The 19,004-nt window shown below is 35.2% G+C and overlaps 1 protein-coding gene across 3 annotated transcripts; it reads left to right on the plus strand.

The window, feature by feature from the left end:
• The first annotated feature begins 12,746 nt into the window (after positions 1–12,746).
• On the plus strand, positions 12,747–17,860 carry LOC149531708 (receptor protein kinase TMK1-like). Of its 3 annotated transcripts, none has more exons than XM_089811706.1 (3): positions 12,747–12,979; positions 13,595–16,347; positions 16,722–17,860. In XM_089811706.1, the coding sequence occupies exons 2-3, from the start codon at positions 13,914–13,916 to the stop codon at positions 17,228–17,230; spliced, it is 2,943 nt and encodes a 980-aa protein (XP_089667832.1). In that variant the 5' UTR covers positions 12,747–12,979; positions 13,595–13,913; the 3' UTR covers positions 17,231–17,860. The 3 variants fall into 3 exon arrangements, 2 of the variants coding, with proteins under 2 accessions (XP_089667832.1, XP_089667833.1); XR_016359194.1 differs by lacking the exon at positions 12,747–12,979 and having other exon boundaries at positions 13,773–16,347; positions 16,722–17,366; positions 17,595–17,733; XM_089811707.1 differs by lacking the exon at positions 12,747–12,979 and having other exon boundaries at positions 13,773–16,347; positions 16,722–17,262; positions 17,595–17,860.
• The last annotated feature ends 1,144 nt before the right edge of the window (positions 17,861–19,004 follow it).

The following is a 19,004-nucleotide window of genomic DNA, read 5'->3' on the forward strand; positions in this document are numbered from 1 at the left end:
GAAATTGAAAATATGATAGGACATCTAATTCCATAAAAGAGAAGGGGTAAGCATGTTGGGTTCACCAAAATGAATAGAAAGAAAATGGAAACCCTATTCACAACCCTAATTTCCAAAAGAAATGATCTAAATTGATTAAGCACAAGAAAGTGTTTAGTGTAGAAATGGATCAAGTGATCAAAAATAGGGAGAAAAGGGGGTTATATGATCTTCCTATTGTGGGGGAGTATGTGCTTAAATCCTAAAATAAATAAAAGACAAATACTAACCTTGAATCTGGAAAATATTGTTTTTTGATGTCTGTATGTAGTTTCTAGAAAATATGCAACTTGTTTCAGACTGGAAATGTCAAGATGGAGAAAACCCATAAATGTTTTGTCTTTTTTAAGGGAGGTCAACCTTGACCTTATTGGCAAGGCACAATCTTACCTCAGGGCACAATTATACCCTGAAAAGTTGACCTTGACCTGTACCGCTCAAACAAAATTTCTATTCAAGGATCTCGCAAGTTTGACGAAAAGGGTATCTGAATCTACTCTCCAATTCATTGTTCCACACATGTATCTACAAGAAAAATGGTTTGTTTATTGGATGGGGAGTTTGCCTCTATCAAACCCCAGTTTGGAATTAACCTTGAAATATAATTGAAATTATAATATGCACATAAACAAAGTAAATGGAACAGTTCACCTTGCTTATGTGGAAATCCTTGTGGAGGATTTGAATCCACAAGTACGAATGCTCCAAATTCATGTAGAATATATGTAGGATGTCTCAAATCAATGTCATTAGATCTTCAACACCAATCTTGAATGTATCTTTGCGTAGAAGAAGGCTTGGATGAATGTGGATGAAATCTTCAACAAGAGGGCTCCATAGAGATTGAATCCTTCAATGGTTAACAATGGATCCCCTTGATGAATTGGATGCTTGAATACTTGAATGCTAGAATGCTTGATAGAACTTCACTTCATAGAATAATGGATGTAGAAAGGCAATAGTTTGCCCAATATCACAATGCATCTTAGAGAAAAATGAGAGGAAGAAGCTTCCTTATATAGAGATCTAGGTCACTAACTCTTAGAGAAGGCTAATAGAAGAGCATTAAATCCCATTTAACCTTAACCCCCTAGGAATAGACATAGATTAAATATAATTTAAGAATCTACCATTCCAAAACCTGAAACAGCTAACCCAGAAGTAGGAAAAGAAACTTTTTGAAACTTGAGATCTTGAAATTCTTGGAAATTGAAAATAGGACTTAGGGCTAGGGACAAGGACGACCCTGCCCTAGATCAGGGTCAAGGTCATCCATTACCGAGGTTAGGGTCGAGGTCAACCTTGACCCAGAGGCCAAAGTCCTCAGTTTCACAGAGCAGTTTGTCAAAAATAGGCTATAAATAGAGAGGGAAAAGAAAAAAAAGGCTTGACATGACCCTAGACCACTTACTCAGAGGGCTAAATGATCTTAACATAGAAGTTCTTCCATTTTAAGATGATACAACTAGAATATATAGTTTTCTGATATAACTGAGAGGGGGGCTTTAATAAGTTATCCAACTATTATCACAATTATCAAACTTAAACAATCTTAACCATATGAGTAATATAAACTAAAACCACAACAAGATACTCATACACAATAACATCAGATATGTTAACTAGGGAAACCCTTGATCAGAGGGAAAACCCTGGTGGGAATGGTACCCACAAGATGATGTACTAATATGAATATTCCTTGTTAGAGGATGGAACTTGTTAGGGGTCTATTACAACATTCAATACATATGAGTCCATGTTAGGAGACTTTGAATCCCTGTTAGGAGATTCCAAACATGTTAGGAGTTATGGAAGATTGTTGGACCCATTGCCCAAATAGCTTCAAGGGCAAGACCGATGAACCCACTGTCCAAATGATCTCTGTATTATTCCTTGCAAAATAATAGAATGGTATTATACTATTCCTTCCTCTTTCTCTATCCTATCAACTAGACCTCTGCTCCTTCTGATCTTGTAACCAGATAAAAAATCTTGCATCCAATAATCCCTTGGATTGCTTACATGCATTCAATAAGCACTCTACTCCTTTTCACACTTCACACTTCAACAATGATCACAATTCTTGAATACACATTTCAACACTTTACAATCAAGGAAAACATCTTTCATTTATACATATCTTCATAATAATTCCTGGAGTCTGCCTTTAGGCTTTCCCAATTAATTATAATAAGATAATTAATTAATTAATTACAATTACAATAGCATTGTCAGCTCATAGTCTATACAAAACTTTACATGTGTGATACTAGGGTTTACACACTTGCTAACATCATTAGTGGACTATCCTCTATCACTGCCTAACTACACATCTCTTTATTACATCTTAGATGTAAGATAGCCAACAACCATTAGGAATTGCTTTCCCAATACTTTGTCTCTAAACTACTCTCTGTAAATTAGGTACATCTTCCATACGTCTTTGACTCAGACTCTGTGCACTTGACCACATCATCAGGATACTATGCCAAACATGTGCATAACTATGCATGACTAGAGAATCAAACCATTATCCATACCATCAAGATTTTTTTCTACTACTTAGTCAGTCTTTACAAAAATCGTGCTATTTTGACATCAATGACAAACACAATCATGAATACAACACGTCAATATTCTCTAATGCTCATGATACTCCCTAAAGTAGCATCATCAGCATTCATGCTAACAATCTCCCCCTTTGGCATTTATGACAACATATATGAAAAACATCTAAGTTCCAAGAATACCAAGTAATACTTTGATGTTGCTTTTGTTCTCATCTACTCAAATCCTCTTCATCAAGAAAGTATGAAATCCTTTGGATTTAGAGATTGGCATCAGCTATCAACATGCCAAAAGGAATCTCAAATTCAACAGATGCACACAAGTGCATACTCATTTTTCTTAGACAACAATTGTTTACTTCACACTAAACAATTCACAATACATCATATGCACATTCTTGCTTCCTTTCATGAATCTTTCTAAATCCCTCTAAAAGATATCTCTCCCCCATAGTTAGGAGATTTTTTTCATGCATATTCTCCCTCATTGACATTAATGTCAAAGACCTCAATCAAATACAAAAATACCAATTGTTACATACCAATTTTTAGAAATACTTCAACTCTTCAATCAACTCGAGTGTCCAAAGACATTTTTCCATACCAAATACCACGAGTCCTCAATGACTCAGTACATACCAGATACTCCCCCATACTAGAAGCATCAACATTCAATCCAGGCTAACAATGGTGCTTTGTACCACTAGACTGATGCACTCTTTGCATCATCTACTCAGAAGTAGGTAGGGGCATAACCCCAAGCATACCTCTCAAGTACTCAAAAGTATCTTTAGGCTAAGGCTTCATAAAGATTTTTGCAATATGATCTTTAGTACTTACATACTCTAATATGATCTCCTTTTCTATTGCTTTCTCTCTTAGCACATGATACTTAATAGATATATGCGTAGTATTAGGATGCAATACAATATTCTTACACATACTCACATGGTTCGCCTCACAATAGGTGTCTCATAGTCATGCTCTAGGCCATGCTTAGGAATAATATATTCAAACTAAGGACTATTTTTTCCCACTATGAGGTGCATTTAATCTTGTCAACCTAGGGATGTATACTTGAAATGGTCGGCACAATATGTGCACTAGGTCTCTTAATGAGTCACTAAGCTTATGCTACAGTAAAGTAAAATGCAAGGAAAAGAACTTACACTATTGCTGTAGAAAACTAACACACTTAACTCTATGAATACTAGAAATACAATGAAAGGATAACAAATATTCCAACTCAGTTCATCCACTATAACTGTTCTCACATATGTTGTAGGAACATTCACAAAGTGCGATGCTACAGGAAGGAACTTACAACTTCTACTTACGAAACTAAGAATGCTTGGAAATAAATCTACTCTATCCTAATCTAATCCACCTTCCAAGTGGGCCCCCTTGGTCAGCTTCACTACACTACTAACACAAAAGAGAAGCCAAAAACTATTTCATTAGATTTCAGAAATTCATTACATAACACAGAACTATAAAAACACAACTATAAAAGTTAACAGTTTGTTCTCATAAACTCTTTCTTCTAACTAGCTAAACTAATACACTTGGGTCGATTCCTATATATAGGAGATCAACACTTATTCCATAATAGAAAAGTAAATGACCTAGCTTTAAATCTGCAAGAGAGAAAATAGGAGGATAACAACTGAAGGCAGGAAGAAGGAATAACAACTTAAGGTGAGACTAATAAAGTCTAAACATCTGCTCACCATAGAATAAATGCAAAGAAGGCAATAAGTCTTCATATTTCCTCCTTACTCGCTGTCGTGTCTTCTGGAACCATTACAAATTTCCTCCACCGTGGCTACTCCTTAGCATTCTCCTCTCCTTGAATGTTTTTGGCGCTCAACTTTTGAATTCCTCCAATCATCTTTCAATCTTCATTAACAGGTTAATTTCAATACAAAAACATGTTTGCAAATAAACATTTATCAAATTAAATTCAAATATAAGAACACACATTTTGATAACTATATGAAATACCGCATAATATATATATATATATATATATATATATATATAATACTAGCAAAAGATGGCATAGTTTCTACCCATAGGTTTATCATAGGTTCAGTAAACATAGGTCCACAAATGTTTTGACAAAGATAAAATAGAGTATCAACAAAGTATCTTAAAACTATCATGAAATAAAGGAAAACTTTGGTCTCATCATTCACTGTACTTGTGTTATCACAGTAAATGATAATAGGTTCTTCAAACTCAATTCTGATATCCTTTAGCATCTGCTTTATACACATAACTTGATTACAACTATTTATTGCTGCAACATAGTCTACCTCAGCAATACTTTGTGAAATACAATCTTGCTTCTTACTTAGCCAAGAAACCAATCTTCCTCCAAGAAAGAATGCTCCATCAGTGGTGCTCTTTTTGTCATCCATACTGTGTGCCCAATCCACATTAGCATATGCACATAGAGTGAAATCACTCAATCTGTCATACCAAATTCCATAGTTAGATGTCCCTTTCAAATATCCAAATATTCTCTTTACTATTGCAAAATGATATTCCTTAGGATCAGCTTGAAATCTAGCTACAATCCCAACTGCATTTTCTATATCTGGTCTGGTGTGAGTCAGATATTGCAAATCTCTAATCATGGATTTTCACTTCTTCTACTTTACTGTAGGTGTCTCATCTTTGTTGGATAACTTGTGACCAATTATCATGTGTAACAATGGGTTTACAATTTCCAAACAAACCTTTTCAACAAGTCTTTCAAGTACTTAGCTTGTGAAACGAAAATACCATCATTATTTTGTACAATCTGCAATCTTAGGAAAAACTTCATTTCTCCTATCATGCTCATTTCAAATTCATTCTTCATCTCTTCAACAAACTTATCACTTGCTTCATCATTACCTCAAAAAATGATGTCATCAAAAAATATTACAATAATTAACAAAACATTTTCAACTTCTTTCAAATACAAGTTTATGTTTGATGTACCTTTAGCAAATCCAAGCTTTGTCAAATAACTATCCAACCTTGCATACCAAGTTCTAGGGGCTTGCTTCAGACTATATAAATTTTTCTTTAATCTATATACCATGCCTTTATCTTTTAATAAAGGAAAACCTTTAGGCTGCCCAATATATACCTCTTCTTCAAGTTCTCCATTTAGAAAGACTGATTTAACATCCATCTGATAGACCTTGAACTTCTTATTTACTACATAAGCCAAGAACACCATTACTGCTTCCATTCTGGCTACAGGTGCATATGTCTCTTCTTAGTCTGTGCCTTCTTGTTGTGAATATCCCTTGCATACAAGTCTAGCCTTGTTCCTCACAACTTCACCTTGCTCATTCATCTTGTTTGATATACTTCTGCTAGGAATTATCAACTCAACTCTGTCTTCTACTCTACACTCAGATTTATGTGCTTCAATCTAATACCCATTCTAAAAATCATTGTTAGTCTCAATGATAACTTCCACATTTTCATGGTTAGCCTTTGGATCAATAATAGTTACCAAATTTATCTCTTCTACTACTTCCTCTTTCTTAACCAATTCAAGCTCATTATTTTTAACATCACAGTCATTCAAGAATATTTCCATACTTGCTTTAAATTCTTCATCTTCATCAGAAAGTGAACTCTTTCTAGATTTTCTTACTCTCTTAGGACATATAGACAAAAAATGACCAAAATCTTTACATTTCCAACAAACAAAAATTTCCATACCTTCTTTGATCTTCTCATCTTCTTTGGATCTGAATCTGTCTTTACTTGTGCCTCTATTCTTTTATATGCAACAAAAGGATTCTAGATCTAGAAACTCAATGCTCAATTCTTTACACAAATATGATAACTCACTAAACATCTCCATCTTCTGGGTGTCAAAATTTCCTCTATCTAACTTAGGACTATCTTTTCTGAAATAATTCACCCTCCCAAAGTTATTAACCTTTCTCTTTAAGGACCCGATGCTCTGATACCAATTGTTAGAATATATGGTCCATTGATATAACTGAGATGGGGGGTGTGTGTGAATCAAATGGACCCTGTTATAACATTCAGTACGTATGAGTCTGTGTTAAGAGACTTTGAATCCCTATTAGGAGATTCCAACCATGTTAGGAGTTGTGGAAGATAGCTGGACCCACTACCCAAACAATTTTAAGGGAAATAAACCTACTATCCAAATGATCTTTGTATTATTCCTTGCAGAATAATAGAATGGTATTGTATTGTTCCTTCCTCTTTCTCTGTCCTACCAACCAAACCTCTACTCCTTCTGATCTTGTAACCAAATCACAAATCTCACATCTAATAATCCCTTGGATTGCTTATACACATTCAGTAAGCACTCTGCTCCTTTTCACACTTTGCACTTCAACAACGATCACAATATTTGAATCCACACTTCATACACTTTATAATCAAGGAAAACATCTCTTCATAATAATTCCTTGAGTTGGCCTTGAGGCTTTCCCAATTAATTATAATAAGATAATTAATTAATTACAATTACAATAGCATTGTTGGCTCATAGTCTATACATACTAGGGCTTGCGCACTCACTGATGTAATTAGTGGACTATCCTCTGTCACTGCCTGACTGCACATCTCTTTATTACATCTCAAATGTAAGACAACCAACAACCATCAAGAACTGCTTTCTCAATACTCTATCTCTGATATGCTCTCTACAAATTAGGTACATCTTAAGTACATCTTCAACTCAGACTGCATGCTTGACCACGTCATAAGGACACTATGCCAAACATGTCCATAACTGTGCATGACCAAACAATCAAACCATTGTCCATACCATCAAGATCTCTGTATGCTACTCAACTAGTCTTTACAGAAACCATGCTATGTTGACATCAATGACAAACACAATCATGAATGCAACATGTCAATATTCTCCAATGCTTAGGATACTCCCCAAAGCAGTATCATCAACATTCATGCTAACAAGTTAATTCCTATTTATGGGCTTGACCAAGATATGCCCCTTTCCCCCAACAATTTACCCTTTCTATGTACAAGTGCACATTCATAGAGTTTTCGATCTAGATTTGAAGGTTTGGAGATACAATATTATTTATAGTCTCAATAACTTCATATTTTACCTTTTTGTGTATAGATCAAACCTATTTATATCTAAACAAGGTAGATTTCAAACTTGTTTTAATCTATTCTTGTGGTTTGACATTTTGACAGCTGACAATTACAAACTTTAGATTGCTAGATCCTAAACCATTTTTGATTTTGACATAGTTTGACAGAGTTTCTATAGATTTAAAGTTGCTTCCTCTAATAGCCCTAAAGGTGAGTACATCATAATATAATATATACTTAAATTCTAGTTGCATCTACTCTTCTATCCTCCATCCTTACATTCTTACACTTTTGTACATAGACATAAAGGACCCTAGAACAAAACACCTTTAAAGACTAGATTGTGATTCATGCATTAACATCCCTATATCTATTTGAAATTGTGTGAGTTATATTTTAGTCTCCAAAGGAGTTACATTTTAGGATCCCCTTTCTAATATATGGTGGTGAAGTGGTAATCTATCATTGCTTGCCTATTTTCCACTATACATTTACTAAGAAAATTTAAAGCACATGTCTAATATTATTTGTTCTATTTGAGTATAATAAATTAACATGGTTTGAATATAATTTGGTGAGTATTTTAGTTATTGTTTCAAAATCTATTATTTTATTAAAAATCATCAAAAGAGACATTATTGTTATAATGACTTAGAATAAATGAGAGGGGGGCCTGAATTAGTTATTATTAGGTCCAAATGTACCAATTCAACTTTTACTAACTTCAAACAAATTAATCAACCTCGTATAGTCACTCCGTCTATATAGCATATCATCAACAATTTTACTTTTCATACGAATTCTTAACTTGCTGTCTCTATATGTATTGGCTACTAGTAAATAAACTATTATAAAATATAGCATGCATAACATAACATCCTCATGTGAAAATAACACTTTCACACCAATATTTAATGTGGAAACCCAATTTGGGAAAAATCATCAAGTAACATGCTACCCATTTTTCACTCTTCTGAAGTGAGCCCGGTTAAGAGCCAACACTGTTAAAGGTTATACAACACATTGTTAAATGTGATCATGTTAAAGGGTTTAATCACCCTACTAGGAGTGACCTTGTTAGATGACTTTAGATCATTCCATTAGAATGTCACCTTGATAAAAGGATTTACAAAATGACTGTTAGGTTAACATTGATTAAAGGATTTTGATTGATATAATGGTTAGAATGTAACTGTAGGTTTGATCTGTAAAGTACAACTCATTTTGCAAATTCAGATCTCCATTCGCTCATCTACTGGTTCATTAATTGGCCTTAATTGACATCTCCACCACTGAAATTCTTGGCATTTCCTCAAGCAATCACTCTTCACCAAACTTTTCACAATTTAGCTATGTTGTTATGTTCTTCATAGCTTCTCCTTAAGATTGACAATCAATAATGAACCAACCTTGGAAAACATCTCTTATGCCTCCTTAAATAGGCAATTTCAATATTTTTCGCTTAAACATCACCGTTGATCTTAGAGTTAGGTCAGATTCATTGAATCCTTCCATCCTTTTGTTCTCCTTCCTCTTCTAGAAACTTTTGATCAAATCCTTGCCTTTGATCACTTAACAAACTCTCCTTGTGCAACAAGTATGCTGGCTCATCAATCCTTATCTTCCACACACTTTGACTAATTCAAAATTCCAACTATGTTGGCCTCAAATTCAAATCTTTCTCAAATTGTAACTTTTTTATTACTCAACAATCATCATTTTTTCTACTCTGTCATCATTGTGTAGCTCAACATACACTATATTGTCTCACTTAACCATTACTACGCTCGCTTGCTACAACCACTTCTTTATATATCTGCTCGGCAATAACTAAAACTTGACTTGAACTGTTTTGTTGAACTTCTACTTAACTTCCTTAATCTTATGCTTTAGTTCCTTCATTGACAAACCAATGCTAATACTCACTCAAGCTTATCATTTTGACTTGTTTCAACTCTGAGCTTCATCTAACTATCTTCTTCACTTCATGTATTGATTTAACAACACATCATCTTGTCAAGGAGTGACCTATCAAGTGCCCACTATATTTTCATGATACTTAACTTCATATCACTCACTAGCTCACCTTGCTATCTCTCCTGTTCAAATCCTCTTCATCAATCAAATGATATGGCACTACATATTGTTAGTAAATGTCTCTCTAAGTTTGACATTCTGTCTTACCAATAGGTTTGACATGAATGACAAAATATCAATTGCTCCAATCGTAGTTTCCAACAATTACAACCACTACTATCAAATAACTTATACTCACATATTAGGTGAGTACACATGTCAAGCATACCCAATCAATAAATAATAATTAAAGAACATGAAAATCATCCATTGAGGTTGAACATCATATAAATCATTTTATCATGAATTATAAATGATAATATTTAGATCATTAAATGACCAAATTTATAATTTTATCACAATAATTTAAATACATTTTATCACACGAAATACATCAAATCCTCACAAGGATCTTGGTATACTTCCATGCATGCATCTTAATGCAAAAAAAAAACTAAAAACTAATATTTTTATGAATACCATCTCAAACACGTAGGTGATCTAGAGGCAACACAGTACAATACAATCCCAACAATCACAACCAAGACTATCAATAAAAATGGGGAAGCTGAAACACCAAAAATCACTTAGAACACTAGCACAAGTACAAGCTTGACCTTGCATCACTCAATTTATTGATAGAAAATAATATGGAAACCAAGCATGCCAAGGTAAACATAGGTAGACATTATAGTATATCTCATACTTTCGTAAAATAGAGGTGTGTGTCTACAATATCCTTAAAAGACTTACTTTCTTTTCAACTTGATTTATTTTTTAAAATACTAAAATAGGATAACAAAAGTGATGATGATTAAATGAGAACCATTATAATTTGTATGGATGTATGTATGTAAAGCGAGAGAGATGTATGCAGTAACATGTAGGGATGAAGTGAATATGGAAGATACCTAAGGGTGTTTAGGCTATGGTATATGGTATGTATGTTGATTTGCAGTAATAAATACGTTTATAATAGTGGAGGAAATATGTGTGGAATTGTGGTGTATCATAAGGGCAGTATGCATGATATGAGGATATATCATGAGACTTAGGACACAAGGTGGAGTAAAGTAGAAAAATAGTAGCTAGTAAATAATGGAATCATTATTCCCATAGTAATATGATGATGAGTATTGGAAAGGGAATAATTATAGATGATGAATCTATTGTACAATTATGAGTAGGAATATATGCACTAGTCACCCTAGAAAAAGTGGAATTAGAAAAACCACTTGTAAATTGTCTTAGGTCCATATAGTTTACTTGCAAAAAAATCCATTTTCCATGTAAGACTTTTTCCTTATTTACAAAATATTGATTATCTACATAATAAGCACATGATCATGCTCCTCATTATTCTCATTTGTGAACAACAAAATAAACTTCACTTATTAATTTGGACCATGAAATGGATTAGGCAGGAATTCATTTTAACTGACATAAGGAATGCATATCAAATGTACAATTTCATAGTGAAAGTTGTAGATGTCAATGACATATCAAAAATCTAAACATGAAACCCCAATGTTGTAGCTGAGGGTGGATGAAAATATATCATAATAAGAATGTAAACCCCCCAAAAAATTATTAACAAAACATAATGGTATATACTTGGAAGAGTAGACATGAAACTATAATGCAACCTCAATAAAATGTAATGTAAAATCATAAGAAGGTTGGGTGTGCAGGATCACACAAATTTATTAAAATAAAAATAGAAATTATTAGTTTCTTATGGGTTAATTCATGCTAAGTCAATGTAATCAAATAAGTACCATCAACTTTGATGAATTAAATTAGAGGATTTGATAATTGAGAATAGGTGTGCTTGCGAAAATTAAATAATATTGAGGATAATGCATATCTTGATAACTATATAATGAAGACCAAATGCAAAGATTCATAATATGTGTATTGCTAAATTGCAAATAACTCATCTCTTAGCAAGTTTCCTTGAAGTTTGTGCTTAATATTTTCTTTAATAGAAGACCATTTTATGACTTTGGAACAAATTCAAACCACAAGTTTATATTCAAACATTGGATCCATCATGGAAAATAGTAGTGTTAATATGCAATTTCACATGATATGTGAAGATTTTGATTTGCACTTTTTGAATACTTCGGAACATGAAGATATGCAAACACGTCTTGAAAATAGTTAATATGCCACAAGGAGCTTTTTCCTAGATCCATCCCCAAATAATGAACAAAACTAAATTAAATACATAAGAACCTTTAAGTATGCAATATTTTTACTCCTTGTATCAAACCAAGCTAAAGTACATTAATATTGCTTTTTCCCTACAATGAATGATTTCCTAATTATCACATTGTAATTAGAACAATTCATTAAATATATCAAATACTAGCACATGACATCAACTTGTGTTGAACACATATTTAGTTGACTGAAAGTAGAAGGGCGGGGTGAGGTGGAGAGGCGGGGGTGGGGGTGGGCGGGGCGCGTCCTTCTAGTTAGTTTGGTTCTTAAAAATTTATAACAAAGATAACAAGTTTGTGAGTGCATCACATTGAAACCTTGGACTTGTTTTAGAATGAGATACCCAACATAAATATAATTTTCTTTTGATAAGCAATGGGCCAAAGCTTAGTTATTTATTTATTTATTATTATTTTCATAGTAATTATTATTGTGTTAAGCTCAAATAGACTCAAAATTGATATATATATATATATACCCAACCACAAAATTATACCATAAACATAAAATTAAATAATAAAAAAATAACACCTCTTTATACATTTTGCACTATAGTAGTGGTTTTCTTAACACTTGATGACATAATGACAAGTATAAGAATAGTGTGTATTTGGGACTATGGGTTGCTTTCAAAGAAAAGAAGAATCCTTGGCCATGGAAGTGACAATAGAATCCTAAAATAGAGCAGAACACATATACCCCTCATACATAGAATATGGTTTTGAGTGCAGTCTAGGAAACGGCTAGGAAGGCCCGTAAAGGGATCCACCGTCCTTCATTTCGGATACCGTTCCGTTGTTTCCGCTGTCACCGCAATGAATTGGCTGCTTAATTTATAGATCTTTTTAATTATTTCTATTGATGACAGGGGCCATCTAAACGAGGTTTAATGGCAGGAGGAACAGATCACTGCTGTGCGAAACCAAATGCATTGTCGTAATGACTGGACAAATATGGTAAGTCCTGCCACTCGAAGCTTGTTTTAATTCCGTTGCAAGGAAAGAAATTGATTAGGAAGGAGGACATTTTACAGTGATATGGTGGGACGAGAGGACCATGTGTATTTTGTAACGATTCACTGGACTGTATCTGTTTTTATGTGTCTTTGTCATGATCTAGACCAAGGAGAGTGGTGGGGTAACATTTGATGGCCATGAATTGGCCTTCTGTTTGAAGGCCCTACTGTGTGATACACAGCTCATCAGGATTAAGGCCTCCATAGTACTTTCACTGGTCAGATATCAATAAAACCTAATATTTTTTCTTAGTTGATTGCCCGCCTCTTCTTTTGGGTTGAGTTGTCTTTGTTTTTAATCTTGTCATGGATTACAGCCATTGTCAAATCAATCAAGATCTGTCAGTACAGTAATTCATGCCTCTACCATAAACCTTTGAGTTACTTGTTCAACCCAACAGCCCATTTTTTGTATTCGCATAGTTGACCTCAATTTCATCTTGGACTATTCTGAAAATGTCATTGCTGTGTGATGTCTGATGCCTATTTGCGTTTTGGACTTTTTTGATGCAGATTGCTGAGTGGTTTTGATACTTGTTATCTTTTTATTTTTCAGATTGCTAGGTCATGTTTAGTATCTCTTGGGGTATAATTTTACTTTCAGGAAAGGACAGAAAAGGGATTTCGTGGTGGGAACTGCAATGCATAATGCGCAAAATAATGGATGTAAGGGAACCCATTTCAGCCCCTGGGTGAATGGGGATCATGGACTTCATGTGGAAGCATAAGAAAAAGAAAATATATGAAACTTTGAGGCCTTAATGCTCGTCTTTTGGCAATTCTGATGCTTGTGGATGCAGTTGTAGAAAACTCTGCGAAGAACAAGAGGGTTCGATTGCATCTACTGTATAACAAGATCTGGGGTTTTCACAACAATGAGAGGCGGTTACGGGAGATGTCGATTAGAGGTATCGTTTTCAGTTGCATTTTGTGCGTTTTTGTTGGCATGCACGACCGTTGTCAATGGGGTAACAGACCCTGGAGACCTAGCAATTTTGAATGCATTCAAGAAAGGGATAACCAATCCAGAGTTGTTGAAATGGCCTGATGGGGATACTGATCCCTGTGGCAATAAATGGAATGGTATCTATTGCACAACTGGCAACAGGGTGGCCCAGATTCAGTTCTTTAATGCTGGACTAGCGGGCACCTTGCCCTCCAATTTTAATCAGCTTACTGCACTAGAGAGAATCAGCCTGCAGAGAAACAATTTGTCAGGGCCTTTACCCACTTTCAATGGCCTATCACATCTACAGTTTTGCTACCTTGGCACAAACAAATTCGACACTATCCCTGCTGATTTCTTTGTGGGATTGACCAGTTTGCAGTTTTTCTCTTTGGAGTACAATAATCTCAATATCACCAGTGGATGGCAGCTTCCTGCGGACCTAAAAGCTTCTGTCAATCTGGAAAATTTGACATTATCTAGTGTTAATCTTGTTGGTCCTATACCAGACTTTCTTGGGGAGATGGCACAGTTATCTGTGTTGGAACTGGCCTACAACAAACTTTCAGGAGCCATTCCATCGACTTTCTCTGGATCTGGAATCCAGGTTCTCCAATTGAATAACCAAGATACGCCCGGTCTGTCCGGTTCACTAGACTTGCTGGGCACAATGCAGTCTCTGAAACAGTTGTGGTTACATGGGAATAATTTCAATGGAACCATTCCAGTTTCACTCTCGAAGTGCGTGTCTTTGAAAGATATCATGCTAAATCAGAACAACCTGGTCGGGCCGATCCCTGCTCAACTTGCAGACTTGCCGCTAACCAATCTTTCGGTGGATAGTAACAAGCTTACTGGACCAATTCCTAACCTCAATATTCCTGCTGGCGGTTTCAGTTACAAGGAAAATTCTTTTTGTCAATCTGACCCTGGTAAGCTCTGCGCACCCGAAGTAACTGCTCTTTTGGATTTTTTAGCCACTCTCAATTACCCAGTGAATCTAGCAGGGTCCTGGGCTGGAAATAATCCCTGCAATTTATGGATGGGTATTGGATGTGCTAATGACTTGGTTAATTCAATCTCCTTACCTAGGAAGCAACTCACTGGAAATATATCACCTTCTCTTGTCAATCTAGCTTCTCTCGAGACTATCATGCTGAATGATAACAATCTCTCTGGTCAAATTCCAGCTAATTTAACTCAATTGAAGCATTTGAGTGTTCTAGACGTCAGTAATAATAATCTCAGTCCCCCTGTTCCAAAATTTGCTGAAAATACCGATGTTCGCTATGATGGCAACAGTCTGATTGATAAGCCATCACCTTCTCCTGAAAATCCTTCTGTGCCAAGTCCTTCAGGTAGTCCCCCTTCTTTAGAACCTTCAGAACCCCCAAACAGGTCTACGCCTCCTGTGAACTCCCCCCCATCATCTGGTGGAAGCCGCAGAAATGATACCAATATAAGTGGCCCTACAACAGGGGATGATACTAAAAAGAATAGGTCTTCTGGAACCCCTGTTGGAATCATTGCTGGACCTATTGCTGCAGCTGTTGTGCTCTTTTTGATTATAACTGTAGTTGTGTTTTGCTTGTACAAGAAAAAGAGCCACCGACTTGTAAGAGTTGAAGTGCCTAGCACTGTCATTGTTGATCAGAGAGAGCCATCAAATAATTCAGATTCAATTGTAAAAATATCAGTTGCAAATGGTGGTGGAAACAGTCAAAGTGATACACAAAGTAGAACAAGCAGTGGGCCTAGTGAGGTTCAGGTGATGGAAGCTGGAAATCTGATTATATCAGTGCAAGTTCTCAAACATGTTACTCGAAACTTCAGCCCAGAAAATGAGCTTGGAAGAGGTGGGTTTGGTGTTGTATATAAGGGCCAGCTAGATGATGGCACCAGAATTGCCGTCAAAAGAATGGAAGCAGCAGCTGTAAGTAGCAAGGGACTGAATGAATTCCAGTCAGAAATAGCAGTTTTGTCAAAAGTTAGGCATAGACACCTAGTCTCCCTATTGGGTTACTGCATTGAAGGAAATGAACGGCTCCTGGTATATGAATACATGCCTCAGGGTGCCCTTAACAGGCATCTATTTGATTGGGCCAAGAACAATCTTGAACCAATTTCATGGAAGAAACGGCTTAGTATAGCTTTGGATGTTGCAAGGGGAATGGAATATCTGCATAGCTTAGCACATAGAAGTTTTATTCATAGAGACCTTAAGCCATCTAACATACTTCTTGGGGATGATTTTCGTGCTAAGGTTTCAGATTTTGGATTGGTGAAGCTGGCACCAGAGGGGAAGTACTCTGTTGAGACAAGATTAGCAGGCACTTTTGGATATTTAGCACCTGAATATGCAGGTATTGCCTTAGTTTCCTTTCTCACCTCAATGTTTGTGCTAACATATTTCCACACATAAGCATTTTGCATTAGTAATTTTAGGATTAGATGTGGCCTTTAAATGAATTCTTACAGTATGTACACAGTGACAGAAACCATTTTGGCATTTTTTTTTTCAATAATCAGGAAATAGTACAATAATGAGATTCTTGTGGAGTACATACATTTTCCTATAAATAAGTTGGAATTGTTTGGTATAGAATGACCTTTTCAGAGTTCAGGAATTTGCTTAGAAATTTTGCCTAGGTTTAGAAGTTGGAATCTTTGAATTTTGGCCACGGTCTATAACTTGGACAGATTCTAATGTTTTATAATCTATTTTGCTCTGTGTCAGTCACTGGGCGAATAACCACAAAAGCAGATGTGTTCAGTTTTGGTGTTGTATTAATGGAGCTTATAACAGGAAGGAAGGCACTAGATGAAAATGAGCCTGAAGAGAGCATGCATTTGGTATCATGGTTTCGCCGAATGAACTCAGATAAGCAATCATTCTTGAAGGCAATAGATCGAGTTCTGGAAGTGACAGATGAAACTTTTGAGAGCATGTGCACTGTTGCAGAACTCTCAGGTCATTGCACTGCGCGAGAGCCCTATCAACGTCCTGATATGGGGCATGCTGTAAATGTTTTGGCACCTTTGGTTGAAAAATGGAAGCCAACAGATCAAGAGAGTGATGAGTATGGGGGAATTGATTTCGACATGACCCTTCCTCAGGCTTTAAAGAAATGGCAAGAATTTGAAGGTAAAAGTATGAGTATGAGTGGGACAGATGATAGCAAGGGCAGTCTTCCGACAAGGCCAACTGGGTTCGCTGAATCATTCACATCTGCTGATGGGCGCTAAGAATAGTTGCAACATTTTGAAGCCAATGATATGTGATTTCTACAATCCATAATTTGTTTGATGCTTGCTTCTGGATTAGACTCCGATTTTTTTGACCAATGCTTTGGATCACACTCTATGATCCATCATCAGAATGGTTTGTGAGCTAAGATAAAAAAACAGTTTGAAACTCCAGAAGTATTTAGATATCATGTACAGGATGATATGCCTTCTATGATCATATCTTAGCATTATAGGAACAGTTTTATCCATGTTGGTGGTGATTTGCATATATCTTTCTGTTCTTTTTTCAAATGAATAATTCAAGTTGCTATTCTAAACTCCTATCATGTTTTCTGTTTCCATGGATGTTGCTTTCATGCAGTTCATGCAGTTTTCTACAGAAGGGGAATCGGATACGGTATCAGATTGGATAAGACAGAAGAGTATTTATTGAGATATATGTAGAACATCATTGTAATTTTTGCCTATTATTCAGCAAGTATATTTTTATTGGTTATAAACCTGGGTTGTGTATAAATGACCACCCAAATCCTTAAGAACAAATAATATTAATTTGGTACATGTATAGCAAGCCGGTCAGCAACACTGGCAGGGAGTTGGAAATGGCCAGAGGAAGCTTGTTTTCTATATTGTTTGGACTCTTGGGCAGAAGCATATGTTTGAGTGTTGATATTTGTCACATTTAAAAAAGTTAGGGAATTTGACATAAATGCAGTTCAGCTTAAGAGAATAATTCTGCGTCAAAAAGAGGTGCATTTCATTGTCTAATTTCTCCATTCCTTATCCTGGAAGGAAAAGGTCCATTCTACTGCACTGCATTTCATTTGTTCCGTGTGCGTGGGAATCAAAACACAAGCATTATTTTTGGTATTGTTAATAATGGAATATATATGAGAGTCTAACAGTTTTTTAATTTGTAGAATTTTTTTCTGGATTTCATTATGTTTTATTTTTTGCATTGATGTTTCGGATCATACTCTGTGATCCATCATCAGGATGTTAAGAGAGAAAATGGAATGATGATGATGGATTACAGAGTGTGATCCAAAATGTCGATGCAAAAAATAAAACACAATCAAATCCAGAAGCAAATTCTACAAATACATGGATTGAGGAAATTGAGTGTCTGTTCTTAGTATTTTTATTTAACATCAAGATTTTTAACATCTACATTTCAGAGCAGCTTCCTGATCATTGGGAAGAGAAAAAAACTTAAAGATGGACTGCAAACAATGTTTTCTAGGGGGTAGATTTTTAGAATGGAAAACAAGAGTAAAAAGACGAGAACAAAACAAGAGAAAATGAGTGCAACTACAAACTAATAAAAAGGTTATTGAGATGAAATAGAAAAATTTAAAAAGAAATCCCATGAGAAATAAATTTGAAAGGAGGAAGTGGAAAAATATTATAAGGAATCACTTAAGAAAGTATCTTGGAGAAACTCCACGGTTGAGTGCACATGAAAATTATCTTCCTAGCTATCTTGATCCTTCACCATTGTATCATCTAGATGCATTAAGTGGATCATTCCTCATGACAGATGGGTTTGAGCGAGCCACCAAAGATGATGAATGCAAATCAATGAAAGTGATTTAGAAACCATACAATCAAACCTATTGATAACATGTATAAGAATAAATTAGAACACACAGATACATATATGCTATGTGATCTCTAGGACACGATCTTATATTCATCCAGTGTCTTTTGTGAGTATGCGCATATTCAAATTTTAACATATGCACTTATTCATCAATATATATGTTAAGAT

This window comes from Cupressus sempervirens, chromosome 11, assembly GCF_028749045.1.
Source record: "Cupressus sempervirens isolate cs-2001-9-10 chromosome 11, ASM2874904v1, whole genome shotgun sequence".
Taxonomy (NCBI): domain Eukaryota; kingdom Viridiplantae; phylum Streptophyta; class Pinopsida; order Cupressales; family Cupressaceae; genus Cupressus; species Cupressus sempervirens.

Bases quoted from the DNA above. Each gene is read 5' to 3' on its own strand.
- LOC149531708 (XM_089811706.1), top strand. From the start codon at position 13,914: ATGAGAGGCGGTTACGGGAGATGTCGATTAGAGGTATCGTTTTCAGTT. The intron at 16,348-16,721 runs GTATTGCCTTAG...GCTCTGTGTCAG, and splicing joins TTTAGCACCTGAATATGCAG to TCACTGGGCGAATAACCACA.